The 17,020-nt window shown below is 39.7% G+C and overlaps 1 protein-coding gene and 1 pseudogene across 5 annotated transcripts in view; one reads left to right on the forward strand and one right to left on the reverse strand.

Annotated features, from left to right (window-relative positions):
* Cep20 (centrosomal protein 20) overlaps positions 1 to 17,020 on the forward strand; it is a 76,894-nt gene that overhangs the window by 34,471 nt on the left and 25,403 nt on the right. Inside the window, exon 6 of one of the 5 annotated variants that reach the window (XM_076577804.1) lies at positions 6,080 to 6,148. The exons of 2 other annotated variants lie outside the window; for them this stretch is intronic. In XM_076577804.1, the coding sequence (XP_076433919.1) occupies positions 6,094 to 6,148 (55 nt within the window). In that variant the 5' untranslated portion in view covers positions 6,080 to 6,093. Of the gene's footprint in view, positions 1 to 6,078; positions 6,149 to 6,357; positions 6,477 to 17,020 lie in introns of those variants that run through there. 2 more of the 5 variants (XM_076577805.1, XM_042283486.2) reach the window with 2 other exon arrangements.
* Positions 8,985 to 13,460, reverse strand: LOC102913722 (low molecular weight phosphotyrosine protein phosphatase-like; annotated as a pseudogene).

Raw genomic sequence — 17,020 nt, forward strand, 5'->3', positions numbered from 1 at the left:
ACTGATTTCCCCTAATCCACAGCAACACAAAGCAGACAGCAGTGGCTGGGGCTGAGGGTAGATGGACGGGAACCTACTCAAGGGACTCGAGGTAACTTTGAGGATGATGGAAATGTTCTCTATTTCGGTTGTGGAGAAAAGCCACGCAGGTACATTTCTGTCCAATTCCTTAGGTGCTGTTTCCCCTCGGTGTTTCTGTTACATGTAAATTTTAACTCAGAGGAGAGCTGCTCTGAAAAAGAAATAGCTTGATTAGGACACACCATTGCCCTTGCTGAGGAAACAGGGCTGAGTTTGCCTGACATCTGCAGTGCTCACACTGGTTCTCAGCAGTACATCAGTTTGATGGTATGTGAAACCGCTGTCCTGTGCAACAATCCTTCCTTATTCCTTCTAAGACCCGACGACACACGCCTACTCAAGAAGTGTTTGAAATCTGTTGCTGAGATACTAGTTGCGAACCGTTAGCAGGTCTGGCATTTACTATGAAGCCTAGGTTAGCCTCAAATTCACAGCAACTCTGTCGTAGATTCTTGAGTGTTGAAATTACAGGCATGTGCCATTTATTCTTATGGTTGTTATACTGAATGTGAGTCCCAACCTTTTGTTACAAACAGCAACCATCCACTCCTTATCTGTCTCCTATCAGCATAGCTTCACACAGTCCTCCGCACGATGAGAGCTGAAGGTTTATCTGTGAGTGGAACAGATTGGGACAGCTCTTCTGTCTCACTGGAATGCAGTATTTTTAGGGTACAGAGTTTTGTGTAACCCAAGCTGGTCTCTGGCTATGTAGAAAGGGTGACTGTGAACAACTGATCCTCCTGCCTCCACTCCTAAGTGCTGGAATTAGAGGTGTGTGCTACTAAGCCAGCTAGTGACACTATTTTTAGCTGCTATGGTCCTTGTTCCTGTGATTTTTTTGTGTTCTGGGTGCTTCTGGGAAGTCGGACTCATTAGAGTCATTGCTTCAGGATGGAGAGAGAGATGTCAGTGCTCAGTCAAAGCTGAGTTTATTAAATGTGAAGAAGACAAAAGCTTAGAAGCAAAAGGACTTTTGCTTTGTCTGAGTGCCAAGCTCTGGGGGAAAAAAGGTTTTGAAGAACCTATTAAACTCGGCTGTGCAGGATCAGTGTTGGAGCCTTGGCGAGTCAGAGTTGATTCCTTAACCAAGGAGGGGAAGGATTTATAACTTCACCAAGAGCAGTTTTCTCAACATTCAACAAGAGAAGTTGGACCTAACAGGAAGAGCAGTAGAAGAGATGTCGAAAGCTGGGCTGAGGTCTGAGGTCTCTTGGATACTCCACAGAACCATACTGCAAAGATTAGCCCAGAGCCCACAGATTTAGAGCCGCTCCTGCATTCTCTCTTGCCTCTTGAGTTAATCTGATGCTTGGCCAAGTTTTGGGAAATTACCGACTCACAGGAATCAAGGGGCACAGTGTTTAATATGCCTCTTCTCAGGGAACATTTCAACTTAATGAACCCCACTCAGCATGACACGGGAGCACAAGACCACTGAGCAAGTTGGGCAGTGGCTTCAGTAACATCTACACTTCCACTGCCTCTAGACTGCTCCCCACACAAGATTGTCAAGTCTGTTTTGCAAAGGAGTATTTTGTGGGTAAGCCTAACAGTAGCACCAAGCAAGAACATGGTAGAGAGTTAACTACAAGTAGATGGCCAGGTAGAACTCGAGAGGTGATGCATCTGAAAGGGGTTCATGAACAGCTCTGCTTTATCAGAACTCACAAACCCCCAGCTCCTGTGTAGGAGACCAGCTAATCAAAGTCTGCATATAACCACCAAAAGCTGCAGCCACAATGATGGTCAGAGTTGTCCATGAATGCACACGAAGACCTTAATTTTGCAAAGGTTTTTCCAGTTCTTTTGTCTGAACAAGTTGGCACAATTCCCGTCTAGTCCCAATACAGAGCCAGCAAGAACTGCTTACGTTTAGTTGTTCAACCAGACCAACTCCAAATGAGGTCAGGGTCTTAACAAAGCCTTCAGAACTATCCAGACACAAAAAGTCAGAGAGAAAACATTCCCAAGCTAGAGTTGCCCGAACCTGTGCCTTCCAGGACAATAGCTGCTGGTTGCTTAACTGCTGAGCACTGAAAACAGGGCTGGTTCAAAATAGATCCCAAAGATGAAAGAAAACAACAACAACAAAAAACAGTTATCTATCAGTTGGGGACTATCAAATTGATTACATGGTAAGGTGGATCTGCATATCTGAACAGTCTAGTGCTAGCTCTTACATCTTAAATTAACCAAGTTCTATTAATCTATGTTTTGCCATGTGTTCTGTGCCTTTGCCGGTCTGCTGACATGTTGTTCCTTGGGCGGTGGTGGGTTGGAGTCTCTCCAGACTCCCCCTTACTATTTCCTGTCTCTCTCCTTGGATTTCTTGTCTGCCTCTAAACTGCCTTGCCATAGGCCAAAGCAGCTTATTTATTAACCAATGGGAACAACATATATTCACAGCATACAGAAAGACAACCCCCAGTAGTCAGCAAACATCTTAAAGTGCTAGACAAAACACCTCATGTGTCTTGAGTTTTGGTGGAGCCTCTCAACTATTGGTTTGGCTTTATTTACAGAAATGGGTGTCAGTGATATCTGTTAACACTTAAATAAGCTGTCACACTCATAGATACATCAGGTCCCACGTGAATGGAGCTCCTCCCCCTTGCTTGGAGTGTTCTGGTATACACAGTTTTATACACATAAATATATAGCTGGATTGCTTAGCCTATTGCATGACAATAAAGCAAAATGTGTAAGACCAATCATAAAATTCCCAAATAGCTCATGGACTCAGGTTCCATGAAATTCACTGTCATTTCTTCCATCTGAGATTATCAGTGGCCGTGGTCTTCCACTGGTGTCTGAAGATCATAATTACAGTATTAAGAAGTCACACAGCAGTTTGACTTTATTTCAGTACCATCTCTGTCCTGCCTTAGTTGGAATGAAGCTGGTGTACTGTGAAAGCATTTGTTCAAACAGTTGGTGCTTTATATCTGCAGTTAATATCCATGGACTCAAACAATTATTGAAAGTACTGGAAAACATAGTAACATCTAAACTCAATATGCAAAGACTTTTTCCCTAGACAATATAACTTTGTGGGACTGGAGAGATGGCTTCATTGATAAGAGCACATACTGCTCTTACGAAGGACCTGAGTTTAGCTCTCAGCACCTATATTGTTGCTAATAACCACCTGTAACTCCAGTTCCACAGGAAATAATGCCCTCTTATGGCATCCATGGACACTCACATGCATGTGCACACATGTGCGTGCACGCGCGCGCGCGCGCACACACACAGAGAGAGAGAGAGAGAGAGAGAGAGAGAGAGAGAGAGAGGAGAGAGAGAGAGAACCTATTTACATGTCATCAACTGTGTTGAGTATTAAAAGTCATGTAGAGATGGCTTAAGTAGGCATGTCCAACCTAGGACTCACCAGCCTCATACATACCAGGATAGGTATGACTGTGGTCTGACACTCTGTGGATAGCAGTGTCATATAGCGATGTCACAAGATTAGACAGGGGTGCAGAGATGGCTCAGTGGTAGAGTACTTGCCCCATAAACATGAGGACTGGAGTTTCAGCCCCAGCACCCATGTAAAAGGCCAGGTGTGGTGGTATGTGCTTAGCACTAGGAAGGCTGGACAGTTGGACCCTGGGTTTGTTGACCAGTTGGCATAGTTTACTTGGCAAGTTCCAGGACAGTGAGAGACTCTATCTCAAAACATTCCCATTTCCAGAAATGAGTATGCATATAACTGAGAGGACTCCTACAAACAGCTTCATGGATCCAAGGTCAGGGAGTAAGCGATGTCCCTGGCAATCTGAAAAGTGTTGTTTCATGGCACCTCCTCCTAGCTCTCCATTCACAGCAGTGCAGGTGCTTAGTTAAAAATGCCAGTCATGGGCTGGAGAGATGGCTCAGTGGTTAAGAGCACTGGCTGCTCTTCCAGATGACCCAGGTTCAATTCCCAGCACCCACATAGCAGCTTACAACTGTCTGTAACTCCAGGGAATCTGACACCCTTACACAGACACACGTGCAGGCAAAACACCAATGCACATAAAATAACAATACATAAATCATTAAAAAAATGTTTTAAAAAAATGTCAATTATGGCTAACAAGGTAAAGGCACTTGGTATGTGTCTTAGTTTGGGTTTCCATTGCTGTGAAGTGACATCATGACCACGGAAACTCTTATCAGGAAAATATTTAATTGAGGTAGCTTGCTTACAGTTTCAGAGGTTCAGTTCATTACCATCATGATGGGAAGCATGGCAGCATGTAGGCAGACATGATGCTAGAGATGTAGCTGAGAGTCCTGCATCTTGCAGGCAACAGGAAATGGTCTGAAAGTCACACTGAGGGAAGCTTGAGCAAAAGAGTAAAAGAGACCTCAAAGCCCACTCCCACAATGACACATTTCCTCCAACAAGGCCATACCTCCTAATAGTGCCACTCCCTTTAAGGGCCATTTTCTTTCAAACCACTACAGTATAATTGTAGATCTGAGTTTGATCCCCAGAACCTATATAAAGGTGGAAGGAGACAATTGACTCCACAAAATTGTCCTCTGATCTGCACATGTTCACCATGGCATATCAGTGGTTCTCAATCTGTGACTTGTGACCTCTCTGGGAGTTGCAAAGCAGATATCCTGCGTAGCAGATATTTATATTAATAGTAGAAAAATTATAGTTATGAAATAGCAATGAAATAATTTTATGGTTGGGGTTCACCACAATATTTGGAACTGTATTAAAAGGTCGCAGGATTAGGAAGATTGAGAACCATTGGCATACACACACATCATGTGCACACACACAAATACTAATTTTAAAAAACATAAATCAACTCAACACCAGGGAATGGAGGCAGAGTTGGAGGCTCAAGGTTATCCTCAGCTACGTGGTAAGTTTCAGGACAGAAGGAACCTAGTTTCTTTCACTGAACATATGTATTTGAGAGTCAGACATGTGGCATGTCTCAAAATCTCAGCCCCTTTTAATCATCAATACCCTGTGGGATACATACCATGGTTCATTTATCCATTCAGCAATTATAAGACATTAGGCTGTTTCTGATTTGAGGCAATTGTTACTAAATATGCCCTCTTTGCACACAGGCTTCTGGGTGAACATGTTTTTTTTGTTTTGTTTTGTTTTGTTTTGTTTTTGTTTTTGTTTTTGTTTTTGTTTTTTTCGAGACAGGGTTTCTCTGTGTAGCTTTGCGCCTTTCCTGGAACTTGCTTGGTAGCCCAGGCTGGCCTCAAACTCACAATGATCCACCTGGCTCTGCCTCCCGAGTGCTGGGATTAAAGGCGAGCGCCACCACCGCCCGGCTTCTGGGTGAACATGTTTTTACTGGTCTTAGATAAACTCTTAGGATTGGGATCACAACATCAAAAACATAAATATGTGACTGAATAAGCATTGGCAGAGCTGTGTTTCAAAGCAACCCTACCATGCCACTTACATAGTGTCTTTGACAAAAACAACTTAGGATTGTGAGTCTTTCTTTTTTGACATATATTTATTCTTAAGGGGGAGGCATATGCCCATGTCACAGTGTACAGATGGAGGTCAGAGGACAACATTTGAGAATCTGTTCTCTCTTCCCACCATATGGGTGGGATCCAGTGTCCAAACTCAGGTTTTCAGGCTTGGTGGTTTTCAGGCACACACTGAGCCTTCTCATCAGTCCCATCAATTGCTTTTATTTGAGTATTTCTGACAAACAGTACCACAATAAATATCCTCATAAATAAGTCCCTTTCTATTAGCTGCTAATATCTTTATATTGTACATTGAGAACAAGAATAAGTAAGCTAAAGGACAAGGAAGGTTGTTTGCTCTCATCAAACAACCTCTGGGTGGTGGTGCCAATTTGCTCACCTGCCAGTTAGCTTTGGCATTATCTGCCTTTCACATCCTCACCAATAGTGTTCAATGTGAATGAATGTTTGTATCTATTTTAAGTTCTTATTATTAAAAGGGCTAGGATCTCATATGTTACTGTTGTGCAACATTCCTAAGGAGATGGAAAAGAAATGCCTATTTACCCCAGTAGTGAAGAAGACGGACCAAAGAAGGATTTCCAGCTTGGTGAGTAAATGAGTTTATTAAGATTACTCACAGGCACATGTGTGACTCAAGGCAGCTGTACTACTGCAAAGTCCCACCCCTCTGTCATTCATTTTTTTTAACCTTGATATATTTTAGCATTTCCAAGATTCATTGTAGCTGGAGAAGGTATAACTGTTTATTTTGTTGCCATGGCTACAGTCTTCTGTAAATCACCATAGTGCCCTGCTTCATGACGGTGATAAGCATGACATGCCCACAGAAAACAGCAACACTATGATTGCCCTGGATGACTCTGAGCTCCTGACTCAAGTAATTCTCTTACTTACAGCATATGATTACATACAGAGTAAGAAGACATGTTACCACATCCAAAAAAATCATGCCTCTAAGCGAAAATTTGAGATGTATCTATTTTTGGTGACCATAGTGATAGATGTCAATTAATGCATGGTGATTACAGCAGCCAGTCGCATTCTATGTGGCCTCTAGAATTCCACATCAGTACATTCTGTAGATGTAAACAACCGTCTTATTAAATAAGAAACACAGAACCAATGTAAAAGAGAAAGCCAAGAGGTCAGAGCTCAGAGCTAAAATCTTACCCTTCCTCCTGCAGTGCTCCTAGCTTCCCCGAGAGAGAGCTACTTACTGTGTGTATGTCTTTACATAGTCTTTCTGTTCTGCCTTCTCATTGGTTGTAAACCCAAACACTTGACTGCCTCATCACTGCCTGTAAGTACAGCCCTCCAGGTCTTAAAGGTGTGTGTCTCCAATGCTGGCTGTATCCTTGAACACACAGAGATCTATCTAGTTCTGTCTACTAAGCACTGGGATTAAAGGTGTGTGCCACCACCGCCACGCTCTTGCTATGGCTCTAATAGCTCTGACACCCGGGCAACTTTATTTATTAACATACAATCAAAATCACGTTTCAGTACAAGTAGAATACCACCACATTTCCCCTTTTCTATTTTAATGAAAAGAAAGAGGTTATAACTAACAAAAGAAAAACTATATACAAGAGTACAATAACTATATACAATATATACAAGTAATAAATACCTAAACAATGTCTAGTCCATTTGTATTTGACAAATCAGAGAAAATAATTCCATTATCTATCCTATTTTGGTAAGTCCAAAATGTATCTAATTCACTTTCTATCCTAATTAATCTTCAACTATAACTAACTAACCTTCAACTATAACTAACTAATCTTCAACTCCCTCAGAGACCCAAGAAGGAAATAATATTAGCTAACAAAAATAAAAACAGGAAGTGCATGCAAGCAACTTCCAAAAAATTTGTGAGTTGACAGAAACAGCCAGCTGCCTGGACAGTCACCTGAGGTTTCTCCGCAGTGTTGGGGCATCATCTTCAGCCTATAGGCTTAGCGTATCTGACAGACTCATTTGTGAAGTAGGATGTACACAAGATCAACAGTTCAACCTCACAATGAGTGAGAACAGTCCATGTACCAGAAACACCTGAATTCCACTAGTGTCCTGTCATGATTCAGGATTTTAAATTCTGTAAATTGTTGATGGTTTTTTAATTCAGCTGTCCATTCTTCTTGGCTGTGTATATATGGCTTCATCTCAGCATCCCCTTCTCCACATCCCTCTACTAAATGCCAGTCTACTATCGAGAGGCGTGAGCTTTCAGCTGCTGTTCCATTGCACAACAGAAGCCATCAGCCCACTGCCTGTTCAGCTGCCTTCGAAGAAAAGGGCACTGTACCTTTTCTGGATTGCGAAGGCCACTTCAGGGATGGTACCATATTGTCCTGGCCTCAGAAGATGCCTTTTGATAAAGCCATATCCACACTTGTTTTGGCAAGAATCAGTAGTCCTTTGTTTCGTGTTCTCTCTGTCCATTTTGTCCTGTTGATTGGAGGATACTTTGTTGTTCAGTGGCTAACTTTTGCCACAATGAAAGTTAACTCCATATGCAGTTTCTTCAATGCCCATATTTTCTCTGAAGTAGATTGGTACTGCCAGGAGCTGACATGTCTCAAAAAAGAAAAATTTTCTAAGTTATTAAAACATTTTAAATGCCATATTCTGTAGATCTCTGAAGGGTTTGAAGATGACCTGTCTAACTAAAATATATCTGCTCAATTTTTAAAACATATCTAATATGACTACAAGTTCTATTGTTGTTTTTTTTTTTTCTATTTCAGTTGTATTTATTAACTTCCCAGTTTAACTCACATTCTTTTCTGACATATAGTCATATGAATTTGAGGTCACTTTTCAGAAAATGCACTAAAATTACTTATGCTTGCCTGTTAACTTTTTAAAATGCTGATGAAAGAACACTACAAACTTACCACTAGAGAGTCAAAATATGAACAAAGCTCAAAAACACCAGACAAAAACCAAGGAAGAGTAAAAATGCTCATTTTATCAATCTGTTGCTCCCATCTCTACTGTATAGCCCAAGAGGGCCTGCTGGAATTGCAGGCCTGCATTATCACATCCAGCTTCTCCTTTTTCAAATATTTGAATGCCCTCAGTGTCTGATTTAAACTCTTCCAGTGTTAAATGGAAGGTTGATATGGATGGAGTTATTGTCACAAGAGTCTAGGACAGAGGTATAAGGCAGGCAAATGGTACCTCTGGGAGCTGCCCATGCACACACTCTGTTAGACCAGACTACTCAGGCTGGCTGGGCTCAGAGGCTGATCTGGACCTTGTAGGTCATTCTTACTTTATTGGGTTCTATTTTGTTCCATATTTGTTTGTTCCACTATTTTGTAATTAGGACAAGGTGAGAGGTTCAATTAGTCTAAGAATGCTTAGCCACACCTCAAATTGTCTTACTCAAATATTTTTATCCTTCTGAACATATACCTAATTTCCACCTACAGTTATTTTAAAGATATACAGTAGTAAATCAGCTGAAAAGACAGGTGGGGCATGGGGATAAGGACTGCCACCACCCTTGGGCATGGCTCTGGTGAGTGAGTTGCTCAATGGTGGTGGGCAGGACCATCTAGTGAGTCTTCTCCAAGAAGACCTTGCAGCACCTGAGGCATTGTTGGTACACAACTTCAAAGTCAGAATCATTGCCATAATAGGGATCTTCAATAATGAGTTGTTTCTGTGGATCATAGCTCCCAAGTAACTCAATTTAGCTTTGCAGTTTTTAACTTGATTACTTCTTCTATTCAAATCTCTCAGATTGCTTTCATCCATACACAGTATATAATCAAATGTGGCAAAGTCTTCTCTTGTAATCTGCCATGCAACATGATTCATGGGGATGCCATGTTTTCTCATGCAGCTCTGCCCACAATAGTCAGGGGCCTTCCCCACTTCATAGGTGGATTTAGCCGCACTGTCTATCCTCCATTTATCTGGAACATTTTCATCAGTTACCAATTTTCTGAAAATTGCTTCTGCAATGGGTGACCGGCAAATGTTACCGAGACACATGAACAACACTGACTTGGACCCAACCTCTGCCATCTTTTGGTCTACAAGTTCTATTGTAATGTCTAACTACTAACTTTCATTTCTTTATATCCTAATAATTGGTAATAATAACATTCAAGGACCAGAAAATTGCATTACATTGTTAAATGAATGGTATAAATACAATTAGAAATATACATATAACATTTTCTAACAATATCAATTTCAAATCTGTATATAATACAAAACAATCCAATCCAATGTAAAGTATTTAAAACTAGTAATTGTCTTTTCTTGTCTTTTCTTTCTTTCTTTCTTTCTTTCTTTCTTTCTTTCTTTCTTTCTTTCTTTCTTTCTCTCTTTCTTTTTCTTTTCTTTTCTTTTCTTTTTTTAAACAAGAACCTTAAATCTAATCTCCTTTGCTTAGCCTTTTTCCTAACCCTTGACAACAACTTATAAACAACCCCCAAACAATGAAACTTATCCCAGACCCAAAACTCATTAAAAAGACCAAAAAACCACCCACCCCACACCACCTCTTTGGGAATGTGGGCGTCGTATTCTTAAAATTGCTTCCTGCTGGGTATGGGCGCAGTTATCTTTATCCTGAAAGAAAAATTTTAGGTAAATTGTCAAATTCTAGGAAAGGTAACTATATCCTTCATTATTATCCAGTCTGTGTATAATGTGAAAGTTCAGGGTTTATCTCAAGTCCTTATTCAAGTAGTCTTTGAGACTGGATCATCTCAGCTAGTCATCTCAAAATTGCTCTGAGCACTTTGTAGTTCAAAGTTCATCTGTAGATGATGTTTGTCAGCTTAGTGATATTATTATTGTCCATGTGGAATTGTTGTTTTTGTTGTTGTGGGGCCCCATCTTCTTCCTGGAGACTTCAGTTGTTGTTAGGCCTGGCCGTGATTTCCTGCAGAAAACTGATAAGAGACTCAAACACAAAGACATATATATGCAACTAATTGAAGCCTTTTTTCTTTCTAGAATTAGCCAGTACTCTATATGACCATTCATATCTTAACAAAGTTTAAAATGTATATATATATATATATATATATATATATATATATATATTAATTTTGTAAATTTTGATATAAAATTCATACTTTAAGTTTAAAGAATCAGAATAGAATCAAAGAGTTGAGATTAGTAATAGAATAGTCCCTTAATAATTTGGCTTTTGTCCTGTCCCATAGCAGAAGATGGCTCTTTTATTCTGGCATGATACAGGGAGTTTACATTTTCCTTTTAACAACATGCTTGAGTTTAAAGAAGAAGAGAGCCATTCTCCAACTCCAAAGTCAGCTTTAAATTTTAATTGAACTGGGACTATTAGAAGACCAATAGTGTTAAATCTTTAGAGAAAAGCAGAAACAAACATTTGGGAAGACATAAAATTTTTTAGATAATATATACCCATATACCGTTTCACTCTGTTTCCTGGGATAGATGATTTGTCTCTTTTCTTCAGTTGTCTCATTTGTCTTGTGTTCTACAGATTCCTTAACCTTCATTCTCTTAAAAGACAAAAACAAAAACCTTTCCCCAAGACTAATTTTGGGGATGTTCCTTTTTGGCAAGTTATTATCTGATTAAACGAACAGGCATGTGTTACTGGTACAAGTTAGTTTAAATTGGATGTTCATGATGGTTGATGAATTATCACCTCCTCTAATTAAGAGGTCTCTCTTGTTCAGATCGAACCTCCATCAATTTTGATGGTACCCACAGCTTATCTTCTCCTATAGAAACAAAAGCAAAACCTCGTCCCCAACATAATACATACCCTGGTTTCCATTCTGAGGTCAGCACATCCTTAAAGTATATAGGCTGATTTAATTCTGTAGTTTTTCTATTATCCAATGTCTCTCTGCAGCTGTTGTTCCTTTCTCATTGGCACTGAGAAAATTCAAAGTTAATAGAGCTTTATGCAGTCCATTTCTGGGGGTTTTTGTTACCCCTTTCTGTTTGTTTAGCATATCCTTTAGAGTTCTGTTTGATCTTTCCATGACTGCTTGACCTGTAGGATTATGTGGTGAGCCTGTAATATGCTTTATATTGTAATAAGCAAAAAACTGTTTCATTTTAACAGAGACATATGCTGGAGCATTGTCAGTTTTAATTTGTGGAGGTATACCCATAATGGCCATAACTTCTAGCAAATGAGTGATTACAGAATCAGCTTTTTCAGAACTCAAAGCAGTTGCCCATTGAAATCCTGAATAAGTATCAGTGGTGTGGTGTACATATTTCAGTTTTCCAAATTCTGCAAAGTGAAACATGTCCATCTGCCAGATTTCATTCCTCTGAGTACCCTTTGGGTTACATCCTGCTGCTAATGGCGTTTGATTGTAGAAGGAACAATTAGGACATTTCTTTACTATTTCTTTGGCTTGTTGCCAGGTTATGGAAAAATCCTTTTATAAACTTTTACTATTGACATGATGTTTTATATGAAATTCTGAGGCCTCCAGCACATTTCCTATCAATAATTTATCAATCTCATCATTGCTTTGTGCTAGAGGGCCTGGCAGACCAGTATGGGGTCAGATGTGAGTTATATATAAAGGATGAATCCTTTTCCTGATTGTATCTTGTAATTGAATAAATAGTGAAGTTAATTCTGAAGCATCAAGGATAAATTCTGCAGTCTCAATATGTAATACCACTCTTTCAGCATACTGAGAGTCAGTTACTATGTTGAGAGGTTCTGAAAAATCCATTAATACCAACAGAATAGCATACATTTCTGATTTTTGCACTGAATTATAAGGACTTTGAACCACTTTACTTAAATTTTCTGTATTGTAACCTGCCTTTCCTTGTTTTTTAGCATCTGTATAAAATGTACAAACTCCAGATATGGGTTTTTCCTGTACAATTCGAGGCAAGATCCAATCAGCTCTCTTTATAAGATCAATTCTATCGCTTTTGGGATATTTGCTGTTAATTTCTCCCAAAAAATTACTGCAAGCTCTTTGCCAAGATTCACTTTCTGTCTATAATTTTTCAATGTCCTCCTTAGTTAAAGGTATGACAATTTCTGCTGGGTCTATTCCTGCTAATTGACGAAGTCTCAATCTCAATTTTCCTTTCCAAATCAAGTCAGAGATTTTTTCCCCATAAGGTTTTTTTTTGTTTTTTTTTTGTTTGTTTGTTTGTTTTTTTGTTTTTTTTGGTTTTTTGAGACAGGGTTTCTCTGTGTAGCTTTGCGCCTTTCCTGGAACTCACTTTGTAGACCAGGCTGGCCTCGAACTCACAGAGATCTGCCTGCCTCTGCCTCCCGAGTGCTAGGATTAAAGGTGTGCGCCACCACCGCCCGGCCATAAGTTTTTAATTTTGTATTTGGTTTATTTGGTAAAAATATCCATTCCAATATAATATCTTCCCTCTGCATTAATATTCCAGTAGGAGAATGCCTAGAAGGTAAAATAACCAAAATGCAATCCAGCTTTGGATCAATACGATCCACGTGCTCTTCATGTACTTTCTTTTCTACCAAGGCCAATTCTTTCTCAGCTTCAGGTGATAATTCTCTTGGGCTATTTAAGTCCTTGTCACCTTCTAAGGTTTTGAACAAATTATTCAGTTCATCATTTTTTTACCCCAACAATAGTTCGTAGATGACAAATATCTCCAAATAATCTTTGAAAGTCATTAAGAGTCTGTAGTCTATCTCTCCTAATTTGCACCTTTTGGGGTCTAATTTTTTGTAGCTCTATTTTATATCCTAAATAATTAATAGAATATCCTCTTTATATCTTTTCAGGAGCAATTTGTAATCCCCAGCAAGGCAAAATTTTCTTTACTTCTTCAAACCTTCTTTCTAAAGTATCAGCATTTGAGTCAGCTAGTAAAATATCATCCATATAATGATAAATTATAGATTTAGGAAATTTTTTACATATCACTTCCAATGGCTGTTGTACAAAATATTGCCACAGAGTTGGGCTATTCAACATTCCCTGTGGGAGGACCCTCCATTGAAATCTTTTAACCGGTTGAGAATTATTATAAGTAGGCACTGTAAAAGCAAATCTTTCTTTGTCTTTTTCTTGTAAGGGTATTGAAATGAAACAGTCTTTTAAATCAATAACTATGAGAGGCCATCCTTTTGGTAACAGAGTGGGCAAAGGAATTCCAGATTGTAGAGAGCCCATTGGCTGAATTACTTTGTTAATTGCTCTAAGGTCTGTTACCATTCTCCATTTACCATATTTCTTTTTAATAACAAATACAGGAGAATTCCAAGGGTTGGTTGATTCTTCAATATGCTGAGCCTTTAACTGTTCTTCTACCAGCTCTTCTAAAGCCTGGATTTTCTCTATTGTTAAAGGCCATTGCTGGACCCATACAGGCTTGTCTGTTAACCATTTTAAAGGTAGAGCTGTTTGTGTCTTTGGAAGATCATCAGTTGTTGTGCCCTGTTCTTGTATAATATGGATGGCTGGTGACCACTCATTAGAACAGTATCTTCTAATATTTCTCTCAGAAACATGTGCTAGTTTATGATTTGTTTCTGAGATTGGAGGGATGTTAATCTGAGTATTCCATTGTTGTAACAAGTCTCAACCCCACAGGTTCCTAGCTATGTTAGCGACATATGGTTTTAATTTTCCTCTCTGTCCTTCTGGACCTATACATTTGAGCCATCTTGCACTCTGTTTCACCTGAGATAATGTCCCAATTCCTAACAGTTGAACTTTACCTCCTGAAGAAGCCAAGTTGTATGCCAAAATTCCGGTGCAATTATGGTAACGTCCACACCTGTGTCTACCAGACCAGATAACAAAACACCATTTATTTTTATCGTTAATTTTGGTCTTTGTTCATTAATAGAAGTTTGCCAAAAAATTTTCTTTATGTTTTCTCCTGAATTTTCTATTCTCTCTGTTTCATCATCCTGACCAGCATGATTTATTCCAATAGGCATTTGGTTATTTAATTGCTCTGAGCAGGGTTTTCCTCTACAGCTGCAGGAAAGGTTTGAACTGGATTTGCTATGGGGGCCTGCATGAGGCCCCTCCGGGAGTTTCCCAAAGACTGAGGCAAAGGATTACCCTGTCTGTCCTTTGTTGATCTACATTCTTTGGTCCAGTGTTTTCCCTTACCACACCTTCTGCATACTCCAGAAGGAAGGGGCATTCTGTTGCCATTGTTCCTTGAAGAAACATTGTTTCTAGGAATGCCCTGTTTACAGTCCCTTTTCAAATGTCCTTGCTTTCCACATCCAAAACATCTAACATTCCTCAAACCTTTTGAAATTGCTTCTCCTACCCACATATCATCATGCTCATGAGCCTCAACATTAACTGTATCTCTTATCCAACCTTCCAAAGGTGCAGATCTTGCCTTTAACGGCCTGAATTATTCTTTTGCATGCTGCATTCACATTCTCAAAGGCCAAAGATTCAATTATTATCTTACTAGCTTCTGAATCTGAGACCATTCTCTTTACTGCTGAAGCCAGTCTTTGCAAATAATCTGTGAAAGATTCTTTTGGGTCTTGCATTACCTTTGTAAATGTCTCAGTTTTTTTTTCCTGGTTCCTCAACTCTGTTCCATGCATTCAAGGCTGCTGTTCGACATAAAATTAGGGTTTGGACATCATATAAACATTGTGTTTGTACTGAAGCATATTGGCCTTTTCCAATAAGCTGATCCTGGCAAACTTGTATTCTTGTATCCCTCCATTGTTTTTCTATGTTTTTAGCCTCATCCTTGAACCAAGTTTAAAACTGAAGCCTCGGGCTGGAGAGATGGCTCAGAGGTTAAGAACACCAACTGCTCTTCCAGAGGTCCTGAGTTCAATTCCCAGCAACCACATGGTGGCTCACAACCATCTGTAATGAAATCTGGCTCCCTCTTCTGTATACATAACAAATAAATAAATAAATCTTAAAAAAAAATACTGTGACTTAACAGAAGTGAAGTCACTTTAAAAAAAACAACTGAAGCCTCTGACTGGGTTCAAGAACAGCTTGTGCCAGCTCCCGCCAGTCCTGTGGTACAACCCTATTATATGTTGACCAAGAGTTTGACATTTGCTTTACATATGGGGAATGCATGCCATAAGATACTATTGCCTCCTTAAACCTTCGTAAATCCAACATTTCAATTAGAGCCCAAATATTTTGTGTAGTCATTTGATCAGGCAACTGCTGTACAGTTACAGGATAAATTAAGGGTGACTGTGTGAAAACAGGCTTTCTTTCTGTAACCTTATGATCCAAACTTGAAACAACTTCACTGTTAATTTCTTCTGTCTGAATTTTTACAGGTTTAACAAGTTTTTCTAAAGCTGTCATCCTGGCACTTAAATTGACTATCTTTTTAAATAGTAAAATGAGGATAAGCATAGTAATAAACTGCATAATTCGATCAATATTAATCTTCTCATATAGTTGTTCCATTGTCAGACTGCCATAATTTCAAACAAAACCCATTCTTCCAATGTACACATAAAACCCATTTTTTTCAAATGTGGAAAAAATTTCTCTTTTAAATAGTTTCCTTTAAAATATCTGATATGTTGTGACTTACCAAATCTGCGTAGAACAGTAGAAACCCGAGGGAATTTCAAAAGAGCCACCTAGTGTCCGAGGTGTGAATCCAGAGAGAGAGAGAAAGAGAGAGAGAGAGAGAGAGAGAGAGAGAGAAACGCAAGAAAGCGTAGCTGGCTAAAGCTTAAATCCAGCCACGTGTTCCCTCTTGAGCCGAGTCAAGGATTGGCTCTGGATTCCTTAAACTCCGACCACATGTGTTGGCTTTACAGGCAGGGGCCCTGTTCGGCAGGGCAGGCCTGAGTTGTTTTTAGCACCGACTTTAAGCAAGTAGCTCACAGTTAGTCTGGCCTGAGGCCAAGTGGACCTGGGCCCGGGCTAGGGATCCGGCCGCCCTTGAGGGAAACCGGACCTGCGGCCAAGCCAAGCGGTTTTTAATGAATTCTTGTCATGATGGGCGCCAGATGTAGATGTAACCAACCATCTTATTAAATAAGAAACACAGAACCAATGTAAAAGAGAAAGGCAAGAGGTTAGAGCTCAGAGCTAAAATCTTACCCTTCCTCCTGCGGTGCTCCCACCTCTCCGAAAGAGAGCTACTTCCTGTGTGTCTGTCTTTACATAGTCTTTCTGTTCTGCCTTCTCATTGGTTGTAAACCCAAACACTTGACTGCCTCGTCACTGCCTGTAAGTACAGCCCTCCAGGTCTTAAAGGCGTGTGTCTCCAATGTTGGCTGTATCCTTGAACACACAGAGATCTATCTAGCTCTGTCTACCAAGCGCTGGGATTAAAAGCGTGCGCCACCACCGCTATGCTCTTGCTATGGCTCTAATAGCTCTGACCCCCAGGCAACTTTATTTATTAACATACAATCAAAATCACATTTCAGTACAAATAGAATACCACCACAACATTCAGTCATGCTGCTCTCACCTGCAGAATGTTATTAGTCCTG

The sequence above is a fragment of the Peromyscus maniculatus genome, chromosome 8 (assembly GCF_049852395.1).
Source record: "Peromyscus maniculatus bairdii isolate BWxNUB_F1_BW_parent chromosome 8, HU_Pman_BW_mat_3.1, whole genome shotgun sequence".
Classification (NCBI taxonomy): domain Eukaryota; kingdom Metazoa; phylum Chordata; class Mammalia; order Rodentia; family Cricetidae; genus Peromyscus; species Peromyscus maniculatus.